The sequence below is a fragment of the Eumetopias jubatus genome, unplaced genomic scaffold, assembly GCF_037043125.1.
Source record: "Eumetopias jubatus isolate StellerSeaLion01/CBP00866 unplaced genomic scaffold, mEumJub1_p1.0 scaffold_15, whole genome shotgun sequence".
NCBI lineage: Eukaryota > Metazoa > Chordata > Mammalia > Carnivora > Otariidae > Eumetopias > Eumetopias jubatus.
The window spans coordinates 46,125,881-46,144,945 of NW_028274821.1; the positions used below are offsets into that span (position 1 = coordinate 46,125,881).

Sequence of the window (19,065 nt, forward strand, 5' to 3'; positions counted from 1 at the left end):
AATATTAACCATCCCTGTGAAGTGTTATCATTTTTTTCATTTATCCATTAGCTTTGCCATTTTGTTTATTTTTAATAGCTTTGAGAAATAATTCACAAGCCATAAAATCCACGCTTTAAAATATACAAGTTAGTGGTTTTCAGTATACTCACAGAAGTATGAAACCATCACCACCATCTAATTTTAGAACATTCTCATCATTCCAGAAATAAAACTCAAATACATTAGTAGTCATTTCCCATCCCCCCAGATCCTGCATCACCTTGTACCACTAATCTATTTCTGTTTTTCTAGAGTTGCCTGTTCTGTGGATGCGGCATTTCATACAAATATATGAACATACATAAAATGCATATACAATATGTAATCCTTTGTGACCGTCTTCTTTCATTTGGCATGATTTTCCAGGGTTCATACACGCTGTAATGTGTCAGTAGTTCCTTTTTTACAGCTGAATAATATTCCATTGTATGGGTATCCCAGTATTTGTTTATCCACTTATTGGATAGACATATGTATTTTTTCTTTTTAGCCACTGTGAATAGTGCTGGTATGAACATTTGTGTACAAGTTTTTATGTAGACATGTATTTTCATTTCACTGGGGTAAATACCTAAGGGTAGAATTTCTGGGTCCTGCCGTTAACTCCATGTTTAACATTTTTACAAACTGCATTACTGTTTTCCACAGTGGCTGCACCATTTTAAAATCTCAATAGCAATGTATGAGGTATTTATGTTTTTTAATATATAACATTCAAATTCTACATAGTTAGATAAATCAATGTTTCTCTTAAAAGAAAATTTGTGGGGCATCTGGGTGGCTCAGATGGTTAAGCGTCTGACTCTCGATTTCGGCTCAGCTAATGATCTCAGGGCCGTGAGATGGAGCCCCACAACACGCTCTGCGCTGGGTGTGGAACTTGCTTGGGATTCTCTCTCTCCCTCTGCCCATCCCTCCCCAGTTCACTCTAAAAAAATTTTTTCTTTATTTAAAGATTTTATATATTTATTTGTGAGAGAGAGAGAAAGAGCGTGCGCACAAGCACGGGGAGCAGCAGGCAGAGGGAGAAGCAGGCTCCCCACTGAGCAGGGAGCCCGATGCAGGACTCGATCCCACATGACCTGAGCCAAAGGCAGACGCTTAACCAACTGAGCCACCCAGGCATCCCTAAAAAAATTTTTCTTTATTTAAAAAAAAACAATTTGTTATATTATTATTGTGATGAAACAAAGTGATTTGAACCTACTTCTTTTGACTCAAAAGTCTCAGCACCTGAAACTGTCAAAATGTAGGCATCTCCTGCTACAAATTTATGGTTTCCACCTCCTCACCCACACTTCCCCAAATCAGTCTCCACTCATTCGCTCACTAGCAAGGCCTGAAAACCTGCTCCTTCCCTCTCTCATCGGGATACCCTTTCTCCCCTGGTTTTCCTCACACTTAACTGGCATTCCTTCCTAGTCTTCTTCCCTGACCCTTAGGCGTCCTTTAACTTTAGGCAAAGTTCCCCAAGGAGCGGACACCCATTCACAGGGAGTCACTTCTACCTACAGGACAATGACTCCACTACCTATACCTCCAGCCCAGCTCCCACCTGATGGCCAGATATACGTGTTCCACAGTCTGCCTACATCTCCACTAAGTTGACCCACGGCAACAGCAAAGTCATGGATTATCTTAATCCGAGTTTATCTTCATCTGTCCTTTCTCCTATCCTCTATATCTTGGCAAGCAGAAATCCTAACTTCTTATCCAAGTTAAAATACAGAAAAACCATCCCCAGCTCTTTCCTCCTCCTTTGCTCATCACATTCAAATAGTCTCCCAGTTCTACTTAGAATCCCCACTTAGGAACTCTCAAATTCAGCCCCTTTATCCAGTTGCCATACCCCTGCCCTAGCTTAAACCTTCATCACTCCTCACCTGGGCATCTCCTCTATTTTGAACCCACCCCATTCTACCTCCCACAGTGACAAGACAGTGATCTTCCCACAGAAAAATCAGATTACATCTTTCCATTGATATAAATGCCTTTAATGACTCATCATTTTCCACAGGATAAAATCCCTCTTCCTTGGAATAACCATCTTCGTCTTTAATACCTTCCCTGCATTTCCCTTGTTCTCTCATGACACCCTGTGCTTCCATAATTGTGAAGCACTTGCAGTTCCCAACACTTCACATTATCTCATTCATTTTGCCTTTCACATGTACTGCTCCTCACGCCTACACTGTCTTCCCTCCCAACACACCTCTCCTCCCTTGCTTGCTTAATGCACTCATTATTCACAACACAGCTAAAGCATGAAATCCACTGGAAAGTCTTCCTAATATTTCGATTCCAATGTGTATCAGACAACCCTCTTATAGCATTCCTTTATTAATGTAATTATCACACTGAATTATGATCATTTTTTACTTACCTGCCTCTCCTCTAAATTGTAAAACAATCCACACACCTTAGAATTTAAATTAAAAACATAAGAAGGGCTGCTTTCTGCCTTATAATTGGGTCTGTAAATTTGTAAAGCCTTTGGGGAAGACAATTTGGCAGTATCTATCAACATGCTAACCCAGTAATTCTTAGAATCTCTTCCACAGAAATATTCAAATATGTGTGCAAAGATATAGATGATAAAATGTTCGTGGTAGCATTGTTTGTAATGGGAAAAAAAACTGAAATGATCTTCGAGTGAGTATATCATTGAATACCACACAGATGTTTAAAAAATAGATTTGGAAATACTGCCAAGCGGATTAAAGGTAACTCACAGAAAATATTAAAGTATGATATATTATGCCCCTGCCAATCTCTACTCAACACAGATTTTATCTGGGCAAATGCATGGGGTAATCGGGAAAAGCTGTACCAAATAGTTAATAATGATTAAACGGAATCAAAAGACATACTCCTGCAGGGGCGCCTGGGTGGCTCAGTCAGTTAAGTGTCTGCCTTTGGCTCAGGTCATGATCTCAGGAGTCCTGGGATGGAGCCCTGTGTCTGGCTCTGTGCTCAGCGGGGAGTCTGCTTCCCCTCTCACTCTCCCTTTGTGCGCTCTCTCTCTCTCCCCCAGATGAATAAATAAGATCTTTAAAATAGATATATACATATATTCCTGCAAACGTTTTTAAAGATAAAAATATACTGATGAATATAAATCATTACCAGCAGAAAAAGAATGAATAATAATATCACTTCACAACACTTAAATACAAAAATAAAATATATATATCACTTTTCCATGAAACTAAGGGTAAGGACCACAGAGAGTGACTATCTTTCTATGAATCCTGAGTGCAATTTTCTTTTAAAGTTTTGTGTGTGTGTCTTGTTTGTTTGTTTTTTGAGTAAGGAAAAAGCCACTCACAAACCTTGCATTCTAGCCAACTGATCTCTTTCCTGGAGAGCAGACTTCAATATTATGTCAATCTATGCTCCTCAGGAAAGATTCTTCTCAAATTGCAAACAAGAAAGTATGCATTTATTCTATATATAAAGCTAATACATTTCCTCGTAGAGGTGGAAATCTGGTTTTGGCAATATCAAATTGTCCCTCTCATTCTGCCTCAGTCCTTGACATTTACTCAGGTACCTTCTCTGAGGACAGAATGAAAGAGAGAAGCAGGGGATCCTTAAAATGCTACAGTCAATTATGTTTTCGTGTGCCTACTGGTTTAAAGTTTCTGCAACACTCCTAATTCTCATAGACAAGCTTGTTTTGTTGAACACAAATGCAAAATAAGATAGAATGAACATACACAAACTCAAAAGCAGCACTGACAGACACTCCACCTCCCGCTCTGGGTAATGACTCTGACCTCTCAAATAAATGAGCAAAATTGAGACAGGCTTATTAGAAGCAGGACAAGCAAAAGATAGAGATGGGCCCGAGGACAGGATGATATCATCCTTAATATGCAGTAGGACTCTCCCAAGATCACATGGAAGTCTTTTTGCAGCTTTCTTTCATCTCTAAAAACTCTGAACAATACTTTTCATAAACCATTACTGTAATGGATGTTTGTTCTTCAAGACAGAGTTGAATCAACTCCGGGAATGAATAAAATGATAAAAACTCAAAAGAAATAAAATGTACATTCTGGGGGAAGAGCCCAGGCTCCTAAATTTTTACCCACAAATCATTTCAGTAGAAAGAGAAAAGAGAAATATATCCGGCTCAGAGAATACAGCAAAACTTTGGTTTGTTAAAAAAAAAAAAAAAAAAAAATTCCAAGGTAAATGAAAAGAGATGACAAAGCAATAATTTCTAACTAAAAAATTAATAACATACAGAAAAGAACTTTAAATACGACACCCATGTATCTTCCGCTGAGATTAAAAAGATGTTAACACACCTTTGCTTCAAAGGATACAATTTTTTTTTTAAGATTTTATTTATTTATTTGAGAGAGAAAGCACAAGCAAAGGTAGGGGCAGAGGGAGAGGGAGAAGCAGACTCCCTGCTGAGGATCCAATGGGGGGCTCCATCCCAGGACCCTGGGATCATGACCTGAGCCGAAGGCAAACACTTAACTAACTGAGCCACCCAGGCGCCCCCAAAGGATACAATTTTATAAATATAAGCTGCTCTATGGCTCCTCCCCAGGAACCAATGCTTAGTTCCCATGCTGTCATTTCAATTCACACTCTTGTGCTACGTATGTGTATTTCTAGAACATTATTTATTCTCAGCTTCAGTGGCTTATAAAAACATACATAAATGGTATCATAACCATATACTTCCGTAACTTTTAAGTTGTCAGTCTTGTTTTTGAGACTTATCCATGTTGCTACATTAACTGCTGTATAGCATTCCGTGTATTCCTAACCCACCATTTAGTGATCCACATCTCTACATAGGACCAATTAGGTGTATCCCACTTTTTCATATTACAAACACTGAAATATAGATGTCTCATTGTGTACCTATAAAAATAGCAATTATTAAATATAAAATCTTAAAGACAATCTAAAACTAGAAAATTGAAGTAAGCTGATATGGATGCTATACAGAAAATCTATTTCATGGTGTTCAACTCAAGGGTCTATTTCATAATGGCCCCAAAGGAATTACTGCTTTCCATCTCATGTGCCTCTTTCTTCCTTCATTTTTTTTTAAAGATTTTATTTATTTATAGTCAGAGAGAGAGAGAGAGCACAAGCAGGGGCAGCGGCAGGCAGAGGGAGAAGCAGGCTCCCCGCTGAGCAGGGAGCCCAATGCGGGGCTGGATCCCAGGACCCTGAGATCATGACCTGAGCCGAAGGCTTAACTGACTGAGCCACCCAGGCATCCCTTCCTTCATTTTTTTAATAAACTACAATTCCTCACAAAATGAGTCAAGAAGATGAGTCATAAGAATGACTACCCAAAGTGCCGAGAAGACTGAAGCTGTGTGTGTGTGTGTGTGTGTGTGTGTGTGTGTGTGTGCGCACATGTGTGTGGTGTGCAGAGAGATTCCGGTTATTTCTGTAAGTAAGGGAATTGAATAATTCAGAAAATAAATTTTTCTATTGAACAGACAGCCTGTAAAAATGACCAGAAAAGGTAAAAACAAAGGAGAGAAGATACTTCACTACAGCATTTTTTCCAAACTGAAGCCAGTACAATGTTAAATTGACTTAAGGAGATAGGAACAGAATGGTACAGCCATTATGATCCTCCCACAAGAGATCATAACTGTCTAGCCCCTCATTTCTTTGGAACAACACCTTTTCTGGCTTGAAAGCCTATACTCTTCCTACGGGCAGCCCAATGCCTAGATGAAATAAAACACTGGATGAGTGACAAGAGGGAAGAAAAGCACCACATGATCTTTATTAATTAAACTTCTAGAATTATTGAGGGGCACCTGGGTGGCTCAGTAAGTTAAGTGTCTGCCTTCGGCTCAAGTCATGACACCAGGACCCTGGGATCGAGCTCTGCGTCAGGCTCCCTGTTCAGCAGGGAGCCTGCTTCTCCCTCTCTCTCCCTCTGCCTGCAGCTCCCCGTGCTTGTGCTCTTTTCCCCTCTCTCTCTCTGTCAAATAAATAAAATCTTTAAAAAAAAAATAAAATTTCTAGAATATTGAAAACAGGGATAGGTAGAGATATAGGCTCTCGCTCCTTCCCATAAACACAACCACTTTAATTGAAAATCAGTATTTTTTAAAAATGGGCAAAAGATTTAAAGGGTCGGGTGCCTGGGTGGCTCAGTCATTAAGCGTCTGCCTTCAGCTCAGGTCATGATCCCAAGGTCCTGGGATCGAGCCCACATCGGGCTCCCTGCTCCGCAGGAAACCTGCTTCTCCCTCTCCCACTCCCCCTGCTTGTGTTCCCTCTCTCACTGTGTCTCTCTCTGTCAAATAAATAAATAAAATCTTTAAAAAAAAAAAATTTAAAGGGTCATTTCTCCAAAGAAAACAAATGGACAATAAGCATATGAAAAGATGTTCAAAATCATGTCATCAGGCAAATACGTATCAAAGCCATTTCACATGCACCATGATAACTACAATTTTAAAAAAGGAAAATGACAAGTGTTTTCCAGGATGTGGAGAAACTGGATCCTTCCCACCACTGCTGATGGGAATGTGTAATAGTATAGTCATTTTGGAAAACAGTTGATAGTTCTTCAAAAAGTTAAACATAGAGTTACCTTATGATCCAACCACTCCACTTAGGTATATACCCAGGAGATTTGAAAACATGTCCACACAAAAACTTGTATATGAATATTCACAACAGCATGATTTACAGTAGGCAAAGGTGGAAAAAAGTCAAATTTCCAGCAAATATGAATTAATAAACAGAATGTGGTATATTTATACAACAGGGTTTTATTCAGTTATTAAAAAAAATACTAAGGATATCAATGCATCCTATAATGTGGGTAAACCTTAAAGACATACTAAGTGAAAGAAGCCAGGCACAAATGGTCACACATTTATATGAAATCACCAGAATAGGATAGTACATTGAGAAAGGAAGTAGATTAATCATTGCCAGGGGCTGGAGGAGGGAAGAATGAGTGACTGCCCTAGGTACAGGGTTTCACTATGGGGTGGTGAAAATCCTAAGAAAGTCATAGAATTAGATAGTGGTGATGTCTGCACAATATACTAAAATCTGAAGAGTTGCACACTTTTAAAAAAATGAATTTTATGATATGCAAATTATATCTCAATTTTTCACATAAAAAAAGCTAAAAGCTGGTTTTAGGGAAATCCAAATTGAAATGAGAAAAAACAAATCAATACATCAATGTGAAGTCATATCACATGAGCAGACATAACGCATCTCAACAAATTCTGATTTGATAAAAAATGTGAACATTTCAGTAGTATTACTGAGAAAGGTAATCATTAGCATTTACCAAGTGCTTACTTATACATGAAGCATTATTCTAAATATTCTACACAAACATACTGCATCTAAACTTCCCCTAGCCCCCTTATGAGGTAGATACTCTTACCCTATCCCCATTTTATAAATAAGAAAAGTGAACCCCACAGAGGTTGAGCAATTTGTAATATTATATAGTCTGTGTGTTTTGCTACATATATACTTTTAAATCCAGTAAAATCTATATGTCAAGCTGATATAATTGTATATGTATGCCATGTGTGTGTGGCAGCTATAGATAAATGAGAGATTATTCTTTGCAAGTGTCTAAAATCCTAAAAATATGAAAATGAGAAAAGGAACATTTCACCGAAAAAGCCTAATTTCTCTTTTCTATTTTACAAACATATATTAATCTTCTTTTTCAAATGGTAATCATTCTTCTCTTAAAAAGGAAAGTTTAATGAATTTCATATAATCTGGCTTCACATAATTGAAATTATCTTTAGCCACTTCCTCTAGAATTAAGGGTAACAATAGCCAAAATTCCTAGAAGACAAATTTAACTGTTATTTTCAAATCATCTAGTGACAGAAGTGTTTATGAATCAAAATTATTTTGAACATCATTTGTTTAATGGAGGATCTTCCACTGAAAGATTAATGGGTAAAGATTACATACCTTGTTTTTAAAATAAACCTCAATTGGCAAAATGAAACCAGCATACCCAGATTCTTCTACTTTGTAAGGTGGATCTTTGCACACTGCAACATTAAAAAGAGAAAATACGTGAGAGAAGAATAAAAGACAAAAAGACATTCTTTCTTTTGGGGAAAAAAAAAACCCCACTCTACTATCTAGATCATGCTCAGTCTTCACAGCCCTTTGCTAAATCCCCATCTGCATCTCTGATCTATCCTTTACTCCCCCGAATCTACAATAATTTTCCTAGGTAAAGCAAATCTGTAAGCTATTTGTTAAAATCTTCATGGGGACATCTCATCGCAGTCAACCATGATTAGTAATAACTCGACTTCAGTTGTTGTCACCCTGCCCTAAAGCTTTAGGGAAATTGAGGATCGCTCCTACGATCCAAAGCTTGAAAGTTTCCTAACAAAAGTACTGTCTATGTCAGGTCTTTGATGTAAATTCCCCCATCCTTAAACCCCTCACTTTTTGGATTTCTATGCCAAAAAGTGGCAGGATATCCTCCTTCCTTAGAAAATCCCAAATCCAGAGTCTCCCAATGTTACTGGTGCCCATAGTGTCACTATTCCCAGTTCCGCCCAAAAAAACTTAGGCGAGACTATTTAGGCAAGTTCTTGGGAAATGAGAGACACCCTCAAGAAGCTAAATATGATTTCATACCACTAGAATATCAATTAAATCAAAATCAGTCACAAGCCAACTGAAATTATTCTAGCTAAGACTGCATTTGATAGTATCACAAAGAAGTAAAAATGTGGATGCTGAACATCAAGGCAACACAGTCCTCTCTATGTGGCAGCTCAAATCCTCTGCAGCAGGGCTCCAGTCTACCTTTGCAGCCTTCCTCTTTTGTCACCCATCAATCCTCCTATGCTACATTCAAGTGCACCAACTCCCCCCAAATATGCCCATCATGTCCCAACTGTGCCCTGTCCTCCTGCCATTCCTTCCATCACACTTTGATACTACTGTTAGTATCCTCTCCAGTTCAAATTCAAATTTCGTCACAAATTTTGTGGCCTTTCCAGACCACAAAGTACTATCATCTCTTCCTCTTTTACCCTCCCAAAGCATTCACTGTCTGAATTACAGGTTTGACACTCAACAGAGTTCCCCATTACCATATATTCAGGAATCTCATCTGTAATTTCCTTCCAGTCTTCAAGGACAGAAATGTTCTGCCTCAGGAAGATAATGAGTGTCAAGTGTCAAGGGCTTAGGCACACGTGGGTGCCAATCCAGGTTCCACCTCAGCCTAACCAGGCTACATCTGGTTACTGAAAGTTACTCTAATTCTCTGAACATTGGGTTTTCTTCCATTGTAAGGATTAAACAGGATGATGTATATGTAAGACACAGCACAGATCCTGGCACACATAAGTTCTTAAAAAGTGACTGAAGTGCGGCAGGAAATCTAATCCATGAAATATCCAAATGTCATATAAACTTTTCAGATGAAAATAGAAAGAAGACAGCAAGTAGAGCCCTGGATTTTGATTATAAGACTCAGGTCCATGGCCCCTGGGCTAAGAATTCTCCAGACAGCTTCCATTTTCTTTAGCTTTAAAAAAGAGAACACCATCGGGGGTGCCTGGGTGGCTCAGTCGGTTAAGCGTCTGCCTCTTGGTTTCAGCTCAGGTCATGATCTCAGGGTTGTAAGATAGAGCCCCATGTCTGACTCCGCGCTGGGCGTGGAGGCTGCTTAAGATTCTCTCTCTCACTCTTGAGAGAGAGAGAGAGAACCATATACCCAACTGTAAGCATGGCCATCAAGATGCAAGAAGACTATATATGTGTAGAAATTCAAGTGTAAGTTATTTTTCTTCTAGACGACGGTGATGATATACATGAAGATTGGTTAGACATTCCACAAGTACAACCACGGTTATAAAGAGGTATATTGAAGATAGGATTTTAACACTTGGACGTCTCCTTTAACCCACCTCAGGGACCCTTCCCCAAAAGGACATCAGAAGTCAATCAGGACATCAGAAGTCAATCAGGAATGAGGAATCTCACCTGACTTTACAAGTGTCTCTTAAAAAAAAAAAAAAAAAACGAAAAAGCGAAACAACTCAGAGTAGCTTCAGTCCAGCATCCACTAACCACCTGCCGACCTGTCATGAATATTCAAATATCCTGGACCCTTGGGAGAGGATATGCCACCAAAAGCACTGAGCACTCCCCACCTCACCCCAAACAGAAGGCTCGTATCACACCCATGACATTTGCAGACTGCAAAGCCTCTCTGCCACACAGCAGTTTCAGTGTCCAGGTCGTTGGGGATTAATCATGCCAATGTCACTTGAAGGAAGTTTATTCTGTGGGCTGCGGTACATGCCAGGGAAGTTATGGCGGCTTCTCTATACCCCCTTTTGTTGAATTCATTCTCTCTATTCTGCATGCAAATTGCTTCTATTATAGGAAACAGCTGTTAGTGAGCACATCTTCTAGTTGAAAGTTTGAGATTTTTTCCCACCCTCTAAAGGAAATGATGTGTTATATATTAATATTCCGTGAAAGTCTGGTTTATAAGAAACTATTTACCAATGCATACCTCAATTATTTTTAAATGCAATATTTTCATAAATAACAATAAACAATGTCTGTAGAGCACCCTGAGTTATTAGAAACAAAGAATAGAAACTTTTTATACACACTAAGCATGCCAGAAAATCTGTAGCAATACAAATATAAACTTACAGTCCCAATCCGAAGAAAGCCAAATTAGGGGAAGTAGTTTATTTATTCAAGTATCTTATAACCTAAATCATTAACATGAGTTTCTAACCTAGTTCTTAAAAAGAAACAGGAGTTCAAACCAAGAAACATTTTAGCCAGGGATAGTACATTAGACATAAAGCAATTATTGTTAAACTAAAAGGACCACCTTTGGGACTTCCCTGTGTCACTCAGAAATGCTTCTTCATTAAGAATCCATGTTCTATCATCACTGGCTACTGTGTCACCTTCCTACGATCTAAGCATCCTAAACCCTTCAACTCATTCCTCCTCTGAATTGTTCGAGAATCAGATAATCTTAAAATCTATGTAATAAAAGTTTCAGAAGTTATTAAAGGGACATTCATCTTTGGAAAGCCATCAAATTTTTTTAGGTGACAGTAAAGTGGGAGGACTAACATCCATTCTTTAAACTATGCAAATTAATATTCAGCAGAAATCCCTGGAAGCTCTCACTCCTGTCAAAATCCAGCCCAGACGTTAGCTCTTTTAGAATGTCTCCCTTGTTCCTCTTCCAAGCTTCTTGTGTTGCACTTATCAGGTCGGTGCATTTATCAGACTGGCAAGATAACATTCACTCACCTCTCAGACTCCTCCACTAGACTGAGCCCCTTGAGGTCAGCAACCCCATTATTACTCATATCTGTAACTCCGGGCATTAACACTGAGCCAAGTAAAACAACAAATGTTTGTTGAATTGAATTTTTTAAAGAGGCATGCCATCCTTCACTGATTTACCATTACTAAAGAAGTTGCTTTCTGGGAGCACTCAAATTCTTCTCCAAACCCCCACGCTCTACAGTCAACATGAACTTTTATTAAAATGGGTAGAGGCGATAGGAAGTGTTGCCACAGAGGAGCCTTCTCCTGAAAGCCAGTACTCACATGGAACTGGTTTTAATTCTTGAAGTTTGCTTCAAGAAACTGAGTTCACAAATTGAGCCAGAGGATACCCAGTGTCATTTTGAAACTAACATTATACAGCCATAAATAACATGTTCCTGCTCCTCTCCTTCCACATACTGCTGCTGCTCAGGTATTCCAAGGCTCTAACTAGGAGACATTTTCAAAACATCTCTTTCCAAGTAATCACATGTAGCATGAAGGTCTACCAGCACACAACACTCATGCCTGAGAGTGAACAGCCCAAAGTGTGCATAAATAATGAGTAATTGTAGTTTTTTTTCCTTAAAATAGCTTCTCAAAACTAGGCACACTCCCCATATAAATATGTAGTATAATGCTAGCTATATACACTGACCATTAACCTACTTAAGTTGTGCAAAAAATGCACACAAGGAAGAAAAACCAATGAAGGGGGGGAAAAGGTCATATTTTGGTTAACGTGGAATAAGTCAAAATCTTATTCCCTTACCTGAGATTTTTAATATTCTTCATTTAGGAGAAAAAGGCTTCAACAAAACAAAACAAAACAAAACCCTGTGCTTGGTACAGGGAAATAAATGCTCCTTAGATGAATAAATAAATTTGTGCTATTATCATAAAGTTCACATACAGACACAATAAATAAACTTAATTAAAAGATCCCATTGTTTAGCCCTAAAATGAAAGAAAAAGAAAAGAAGAAGCTCTTACAGATTCATAAGACCCTCATTTAAAGCTTTAAAAAAAATATCATTGGGCAATAGTTTTTTCTCTAATCCTCAGGAAAACAGCTGGTAGATTCCTCTCCAGTCTGTTTGCTTAGACACTATGATTTATGCCCATCTGAATACTTTTGTTCAGGACACGGCCCAGTTGACCATTGATAATTATTGGTTTTACTTTATTTACAGTGCAGAACCCTTCAGGAAGGAAACACACTGAACTCTATATAATATAGACTGGTTATTACCAATGCTTTGTGCTAAATGTCCCTTCCAGTTTGAGCATTTTGGACTCCTTCCCCTCCTGCTTGAGTTCAGAGCCCCCAAGAACAGTGAAACAAGGGGCTGCCTGGCCCATGTCTCTGCCCTCAACTGTCCTGTGGGAGCATTTAGAAGTCTAGGGCTAGCATCTAGCAGTCTGAGCACCTCACTGCCATTGAACATGGTAGCCTTTACACTTGTGACATTTTGAAAAGAGCAAAAACCAACAGTTGGGTTTTGCTTTTGTTTTTATAAGCATACACACATGGGAACACACACACAAAGATTCTGCCATTGCTTCTACTCAGCCCATTTCAAAACAGGTATTTCTAAATGGCAAAAAATATTTCCCCCCTTTGTGCCATTTCCTCTGTCTCCCTGAAAAACGACTAAAGGTAACATCAGGCAACTTTTGAGTTCCATTGTTGAGGTTTTTACCTTGTTGTGCTGGTGGTTGTTTTTAATTCAAAAGCAATTCTAAAAACCAAATTGCTTCCTATGCAAAATAGAACTGTGGCCACACAAGATAAATGTCCAATTAACTTTCACAAACTTTTTTTTTTTTTTTAAGATTTTATTTATTTGACAGAGAGAGACAGCGAGAGGAAATACAAGCAGGGAGAGTGGGAGAGGGAGAAGCAGGCCTCCCACGGAGCAGGGAACCAGATGCGGGGCTCGATCCCAGGACCCTAGGATTATGACCTGAGCCGAAGGCAGACGCTTAACCGTCTGAGCCACCCAGGTGCCCCAACTTTCACAAACTTTTAAGAAACAAGCTAGATACAGTTAGCTAACTGAACAGACATGGAACATATGTCCACCTCTTCAGGATTCACCACTCAAGGACCAACTCAAATACCACCTCCTCTGGAGAGCCTTCTGCCAATATTGCAAAACAACAATGGGAGTTTCCCTCTTCAGAGTTTAACCTCTTTTCTCGTTGATCCTATTAGCTAGTCTATTATATATGCTACTATCAAGCTCCATCCCCACCCCTATTTAATCTATGCTTCCCAAGGGCTACAGCTGTGCCTCCAGCCATTTCTCATCTCTGAACCCAACCCATCATTTATGAAATGGAGTTGAGTCAATGGAACATAACTTTAGTATGAACTTCAAAGGAAGAGATGGACAAGCCTGGCCGTCGTACATGGATGAACTGGAGGGTGCTATGCTGAGCGAAATAAGTCAATCAGAGAAAGACATGTATCATATGACCTCACTGATATGAGGAATTCTTAATCTCAGGAAACAAACTGAGGGTTGCTGGAATGGTGGGGGGTGGGAGGGATGGGGTGGCTGGGTGATAGACACTGGGGAGGGTATGTGCTATGGTGAGTGCTGGAAACTGTGCAAGACTGTTGAATCACAGATCTGTACTTCTGAAACAAATAGTACATTATATGTTTAAAAAAAGAAGATAGTTGGAAGGGAAAAATGAAGGGGGGAAATCAGAGGGGGAGACGAACCATGAGAGACTATGGACTCTGAAAAACAAACTGAGGGTTCTAGAGGGGAGGGGGGTGGGGGGATGGGTTAGCCTGGTGATGGGTATTAAAGAGGGCACATACTGCATGGAGCACTGGATGTTATACACAAACAATGAATCATGGAACACTACATCAAAAACTAATGATGTAATGTATAGTGATTAATATAACATAATAAAATTTTAAAAAATTAAAAAACAATAAAAAGAGAAAAGAAAGGCCTAGATGGCAAGCACAGCATAAGCAAAGTCATTAGGAAAGTTCAACAGTATAATGGGGCAGTCACTGTAAGCGGAAACACAGAAAATGATGAAGAAAAAAACAGATAATATGGATAAAGTTTATACTTGTATGGAGAACCTCATCGCATACATACTCAGAAAGCCCAGGTGGGCAAAAAACTGATTACATATATAAAAGAGGGATCATTAATTTTGAAATGTTACAGAAAACTCCTAGATTTGGAAAAAGAAGTCAAGATTCCAAATTGGCCATGTTGAAAAAATCTTAATGGTGAACATAAAAATGACTTCATTTGCTAGTAACTTGGAATCTTTACTTATATAAAGACTTAGAATATTCCTAGTCTCTCTCTCCAGAGGGGAAAAAAAGGGAGGATTTTTTTTTAAATATATGCACATTTTTAGCTTTCAGAGCACTTACGTCATTAGAGTTAGCAAAGCCTATCTAACGCAGGTTAAGTCAATATATTTCACCTTCAGAGAATATAACTGCGATGTTAAAACAAGCCTGCCTTCATGATCATTTCTTCAAGGAATGTATAACAAATGAGCCAACAAAATACAAAAGTTGCCCCGAACTAGATAACATTATGAATTGTTAGGAAATAACTAAATACTCAATCCTACATCTTTCACTAAAGTTGACAGTACTTCTGCCAACCTGCCTCACGATAACTCAGTATATGGTGCTGCTTCAAAAACTGGCCTAGTGGAAATGTATTTCCAGGCTAATTTGACAGGAAATAGCAAGAGTAGATCTTCAGAGAAACTGCAACTTAGGACAAACCCAATTCCTTCATTGAGAATTATTCAAAGAGAAAAATCTTAAGATTTCTTTCTCAAAGATGACCATCATTTTTAAAGTTAAACCTTGGGGACACCTGGGTGGTGCAGTAGCTTAAGCATCCAACTCTTGGTTTCAGCTCAGGTCATGATCTCAGCCATGAGATCAAGCCCCACATCGGGGTCTGTGCTCACCGCACAGTGAAATCCGCCTGAGACTCTCCCCTCCCCCACCACATGCGTGCGCACATCGTGTGTGCTCTCTCTCAAATAAATAAATCTTTAAAAAAAAGTTTAAAATTAAACCTTGGACAAAATACTTTTCAGAATACCATATTTCAGAAGGTCCCCTAGAAAAGCAACATTAGTACATGGAAAATGGTCTTCTTGAAAAGTAACTGAGAACCTCTCAGTATCTAACAGAAGCATCTTCATTTCAGTGTGTATTACCACATCAAAAAAGCTGGCCATCAGAAACAGAGTTTCCCCTTTATGGCTTTTTATTATTTAACCAAATACCTAAGGAGCTATTGAAGAATCACATTTCCTAAAATAATCACCTCATGACTTCTGGATGTAGCAGAAGTAAACAACCCTTGGGACAGCCTCTGGCATCAAAGTTTTACCCCATGTTTTGTACTTGGCCCAGCTGTCCCTAAACCTGGTGCTGCTTTTTATTTAAAGGGGAAAAAGGGTGGCTCAGTTGGTTAAACATCCAACTCTTGGTTTCAGCTCAGGTCGTGATCTTAGGGTCTTGAGATCAAGCCCCATATGGGGCTGGCTCTGCACTCAGCGGGGAGTTAGCTTGAGATTCTCCCTCTCCTTCTCCCTCTGCCCTCCCCGCAACCCCCGCACTCACTTGCTCGCTCTCTCTCTCAAATAAACAAATCTTTAAAAAAAAATAAAGACGGGGGAGAAAGAAATGTAATGTCTTTGCTTACAAAATTATCCTATTTTCTCATTCATAGTAATTCATTTTTTTCTCAAGAATATTAGCCTAATTAATTCAAGCTAACAGGAACCATATAATCATAGGGCTACAAAGATAAGGTGGAATTCTTGCTCTCGAGCAGATGACAATCTAGCCAGAGACACTGTTGTCTGAGTACAGAATCTATGCTAGAGACAAGACAGAGTAATGAACACAACTGACATGACCTCTGCACATATTAAACTTATATACACTGATGAGAGGCAGGTTGGGCAAGGAGGAAAGACAGAACACGAAGCAAGAAAATATGAGAAAGTATTGAGTAACAAGAGCTATGGTGGAAATGAAGCAGGCTGATGTGAGGAGAATGGAGGGCTCCTTTTTATTTTACATTAGTATTCTCTTCTCTGAGGAAGTGACATTTAAGCTGAGACCTGTGTTCGATAGGCAGGAAACAAGCGCTTTTTAAGTTGCCTACAAGAGGAAGATATGAAAACCACCTAAGGAAAGTTTGTCCTTAGGTTAGCTTCCAGGGCTGCTTAGCCCCTCACCTGGATTTTTTAACTGAGGTGAAGGCACTTCCTCCCTGAACATCGCCTACTTGGGACTTCTCTTCCATCCTGAATTCACCATTTAACACTCACATAGGCTTGGCTATTCTGATTTCACAACCTCATTGATCCAATCTTAACATTCTCCCAATGCTACAAACTCCCAAGAAAACAACATATCTACTTATAAAATCTTCATTATGATTCTTTCTCCACTGTGAAGGTTTTAAGGTAAGTACCATTCTTGGGAATTGTATAACCTAATCTTAAGTTTTATATATATATATATACTTTATATATATATATTCATTATTATATATTAATATATATTACATTTATTATATATATTACATTCATTTATATAAGTATAATGTATTTGTTATAATAAATTTTATATAATATTTATATATATTTTTAAATCTATTCTTGAAATCTCAAGAGTTCTTAAACACAGTACAGAAGAAAGTGTCTAGACTAAGGAACACCAGCCTTAAAAAGTAGTGGATTTTAAATGCAATTTGAGAAAAAGACAGATCACAAATGAAAAGCTATCTACTCAAGGGGAGGGAAACCCATGCTACGAGTAAAACAATCACATGAGTCAGGAGAGAAAGGAAGATTACAAGAGTGATGCCATTTGAAATAAGTTACAATTTTCTCAAACACATAGACACTCATTTGAAAGGAATACATGAACTGAAATAAAAATGTTCTTTTAATAAGTGCACAGTGTATAAGAGCCACTTGGAAATGTGTTGCCCCGTTTTCTTGTACAGCACACAATTCCATTTTCAATACTTGGTAAATTCACACTTGCTAATTAATTTTTACTTTATCCTTTTCAGTAGGAAAAACAAATGCGGCCAGGGAAGGAATGAAAACTGTTCTAACTTCAGAGGAAGGGTTAGGGACAAGATTTCTTTTCAACATCTTGTGGACTCTACTTTGTTTTTCGATTTAGCATTTGGCACAGAGAGAGCCTATCCTAAGTATCTTAAATGATTTAAGCTCCATTAGATATTACAAATGAAGACAGAATGAGGGTGAAGCTCATATGACGGCAATGGTTTAAACCTTGTGCATACGGGAATGCGGTTCCTGTCTAGCCTGACAATCTTTCAATCTCCTCAAATAAACCAGGGAAATCTTCTATCACCACCCTTCTAAGACGAGGATTTGTGAACTATGTTCCAGGAAACCCTACAGCCCTGTAGTGTATATTGCTTTCACAAAAGCAATAAGGTGTTTGCCCCAAACAATGAAAATTTAAACAGCCTAAGGACCAATCCTGAGTTTTAGATACAGTATTAGGGTCCCTTTGGATTATGTGAGAGGAAAAAAAAAAAGTAACTCACTGCAAACATAAAATCTGACACTACTGTTCAAAAGTACATTATAAAAATTAACCTATATCATTAAAGTAAATCTTCTTTTACAGAGTATGATTTTTTGCTTGCTCCTACAATACATGGTAGTGATCTACTATTTTCTGCCTATGCTGACTATAAAAGTGGGCTACATCGATTTCTCAGTTTGATTTGTAGCTCTAACGTGTCTTTGGGCTAAACAGAAAGAGACAAGAACAGGAGAAAAACAGCTCCTACTCTTCTTTGTAGGTCAAATTTTACAAAATACCTTCTGATTAACAAATCCAGTGCTAATTGCATGGTACCTCTCATGGTCTCTGAAATCGAGGAATTACTTAGAGGAGGAAACAGTAAAAATATAAATGAAAGAGACATCAGAATTGACACAAAAACTATTAATAGCCAGTATTCTAGATAAGAACTCACAAACTGAAAAGCTTAGGGGACAAACCAGGGAGCAGCAGAGAAAGTCAGTCATTGGTTTAATTTTCGTTTGTTTAAAGAAAGCAGGTCTGACACTGCCCCCCAAAAACAGGAAGAAAAGAACACCGTAATGAGAAGGAGTGATTCTAGAAAAAGCTTATGAGGAAAAGATTAAAGTACAAGCTGGAGTGCATGAGACACCCTCATTCAGTCCAAGGTCCCACCTTGGATCCTCACATAACACATTCTGTCCTCTCAGTTATAAAAATGGAGCTAATGCGATTACCTCCATCAGACAGTTCCTTAAGCTTTAAGAGAGCGTCCATGCTAAAGACATAAGTGAGATAATCCCTATAGAGCTTCAGACACTTCATGGAAACTAGAAACCATCCAGTTATCGAACAGCAATCAAATTCAAACTGTAAGCATTAGAGAACTTGCAAAAATATGCCCCACCGAAAAAGACAAATATAATTTAAATATATCTATTTCCAAGTAAATATACATATTTACAATCAGTTTAACTAAACATTCTTAGACCTGGTTTTATTGCTGGCCTTACAGATTCTCGACAGGGAAATTTGAAAAAAAAAAAAAAAGAAAGAAAATATTCTTCTTTTTGGAATTCTTTCAGCTC

General features: G+C 38.4%; 1 protein-coding gene across 3 annotated transcripts in view; it reads right to left on the reverse strand.

The window, feature by feature from the left end:
- Positions 1–19,065, reverse strand: part of MLLT3 (MLLT3 super elongation complex subunit) — a 280,535-nt gene that overhangs the window by 117,119 nt on the left and 144,351 nt on the right. For all 3 annotated transcript variants that reach the window (XM_028107267.2, XM_028107268.2, XM_028107269.2), the window contains one exon: positions 8,005–8,087. In XM_028107267.2, the coding sequence (XP_027963068.1) occupies positions 8,005–8,087 (83 nt within the window). The remainder of the gene's footprint in view (positions 1–8,004; positions 8,088–19,065) is intronic.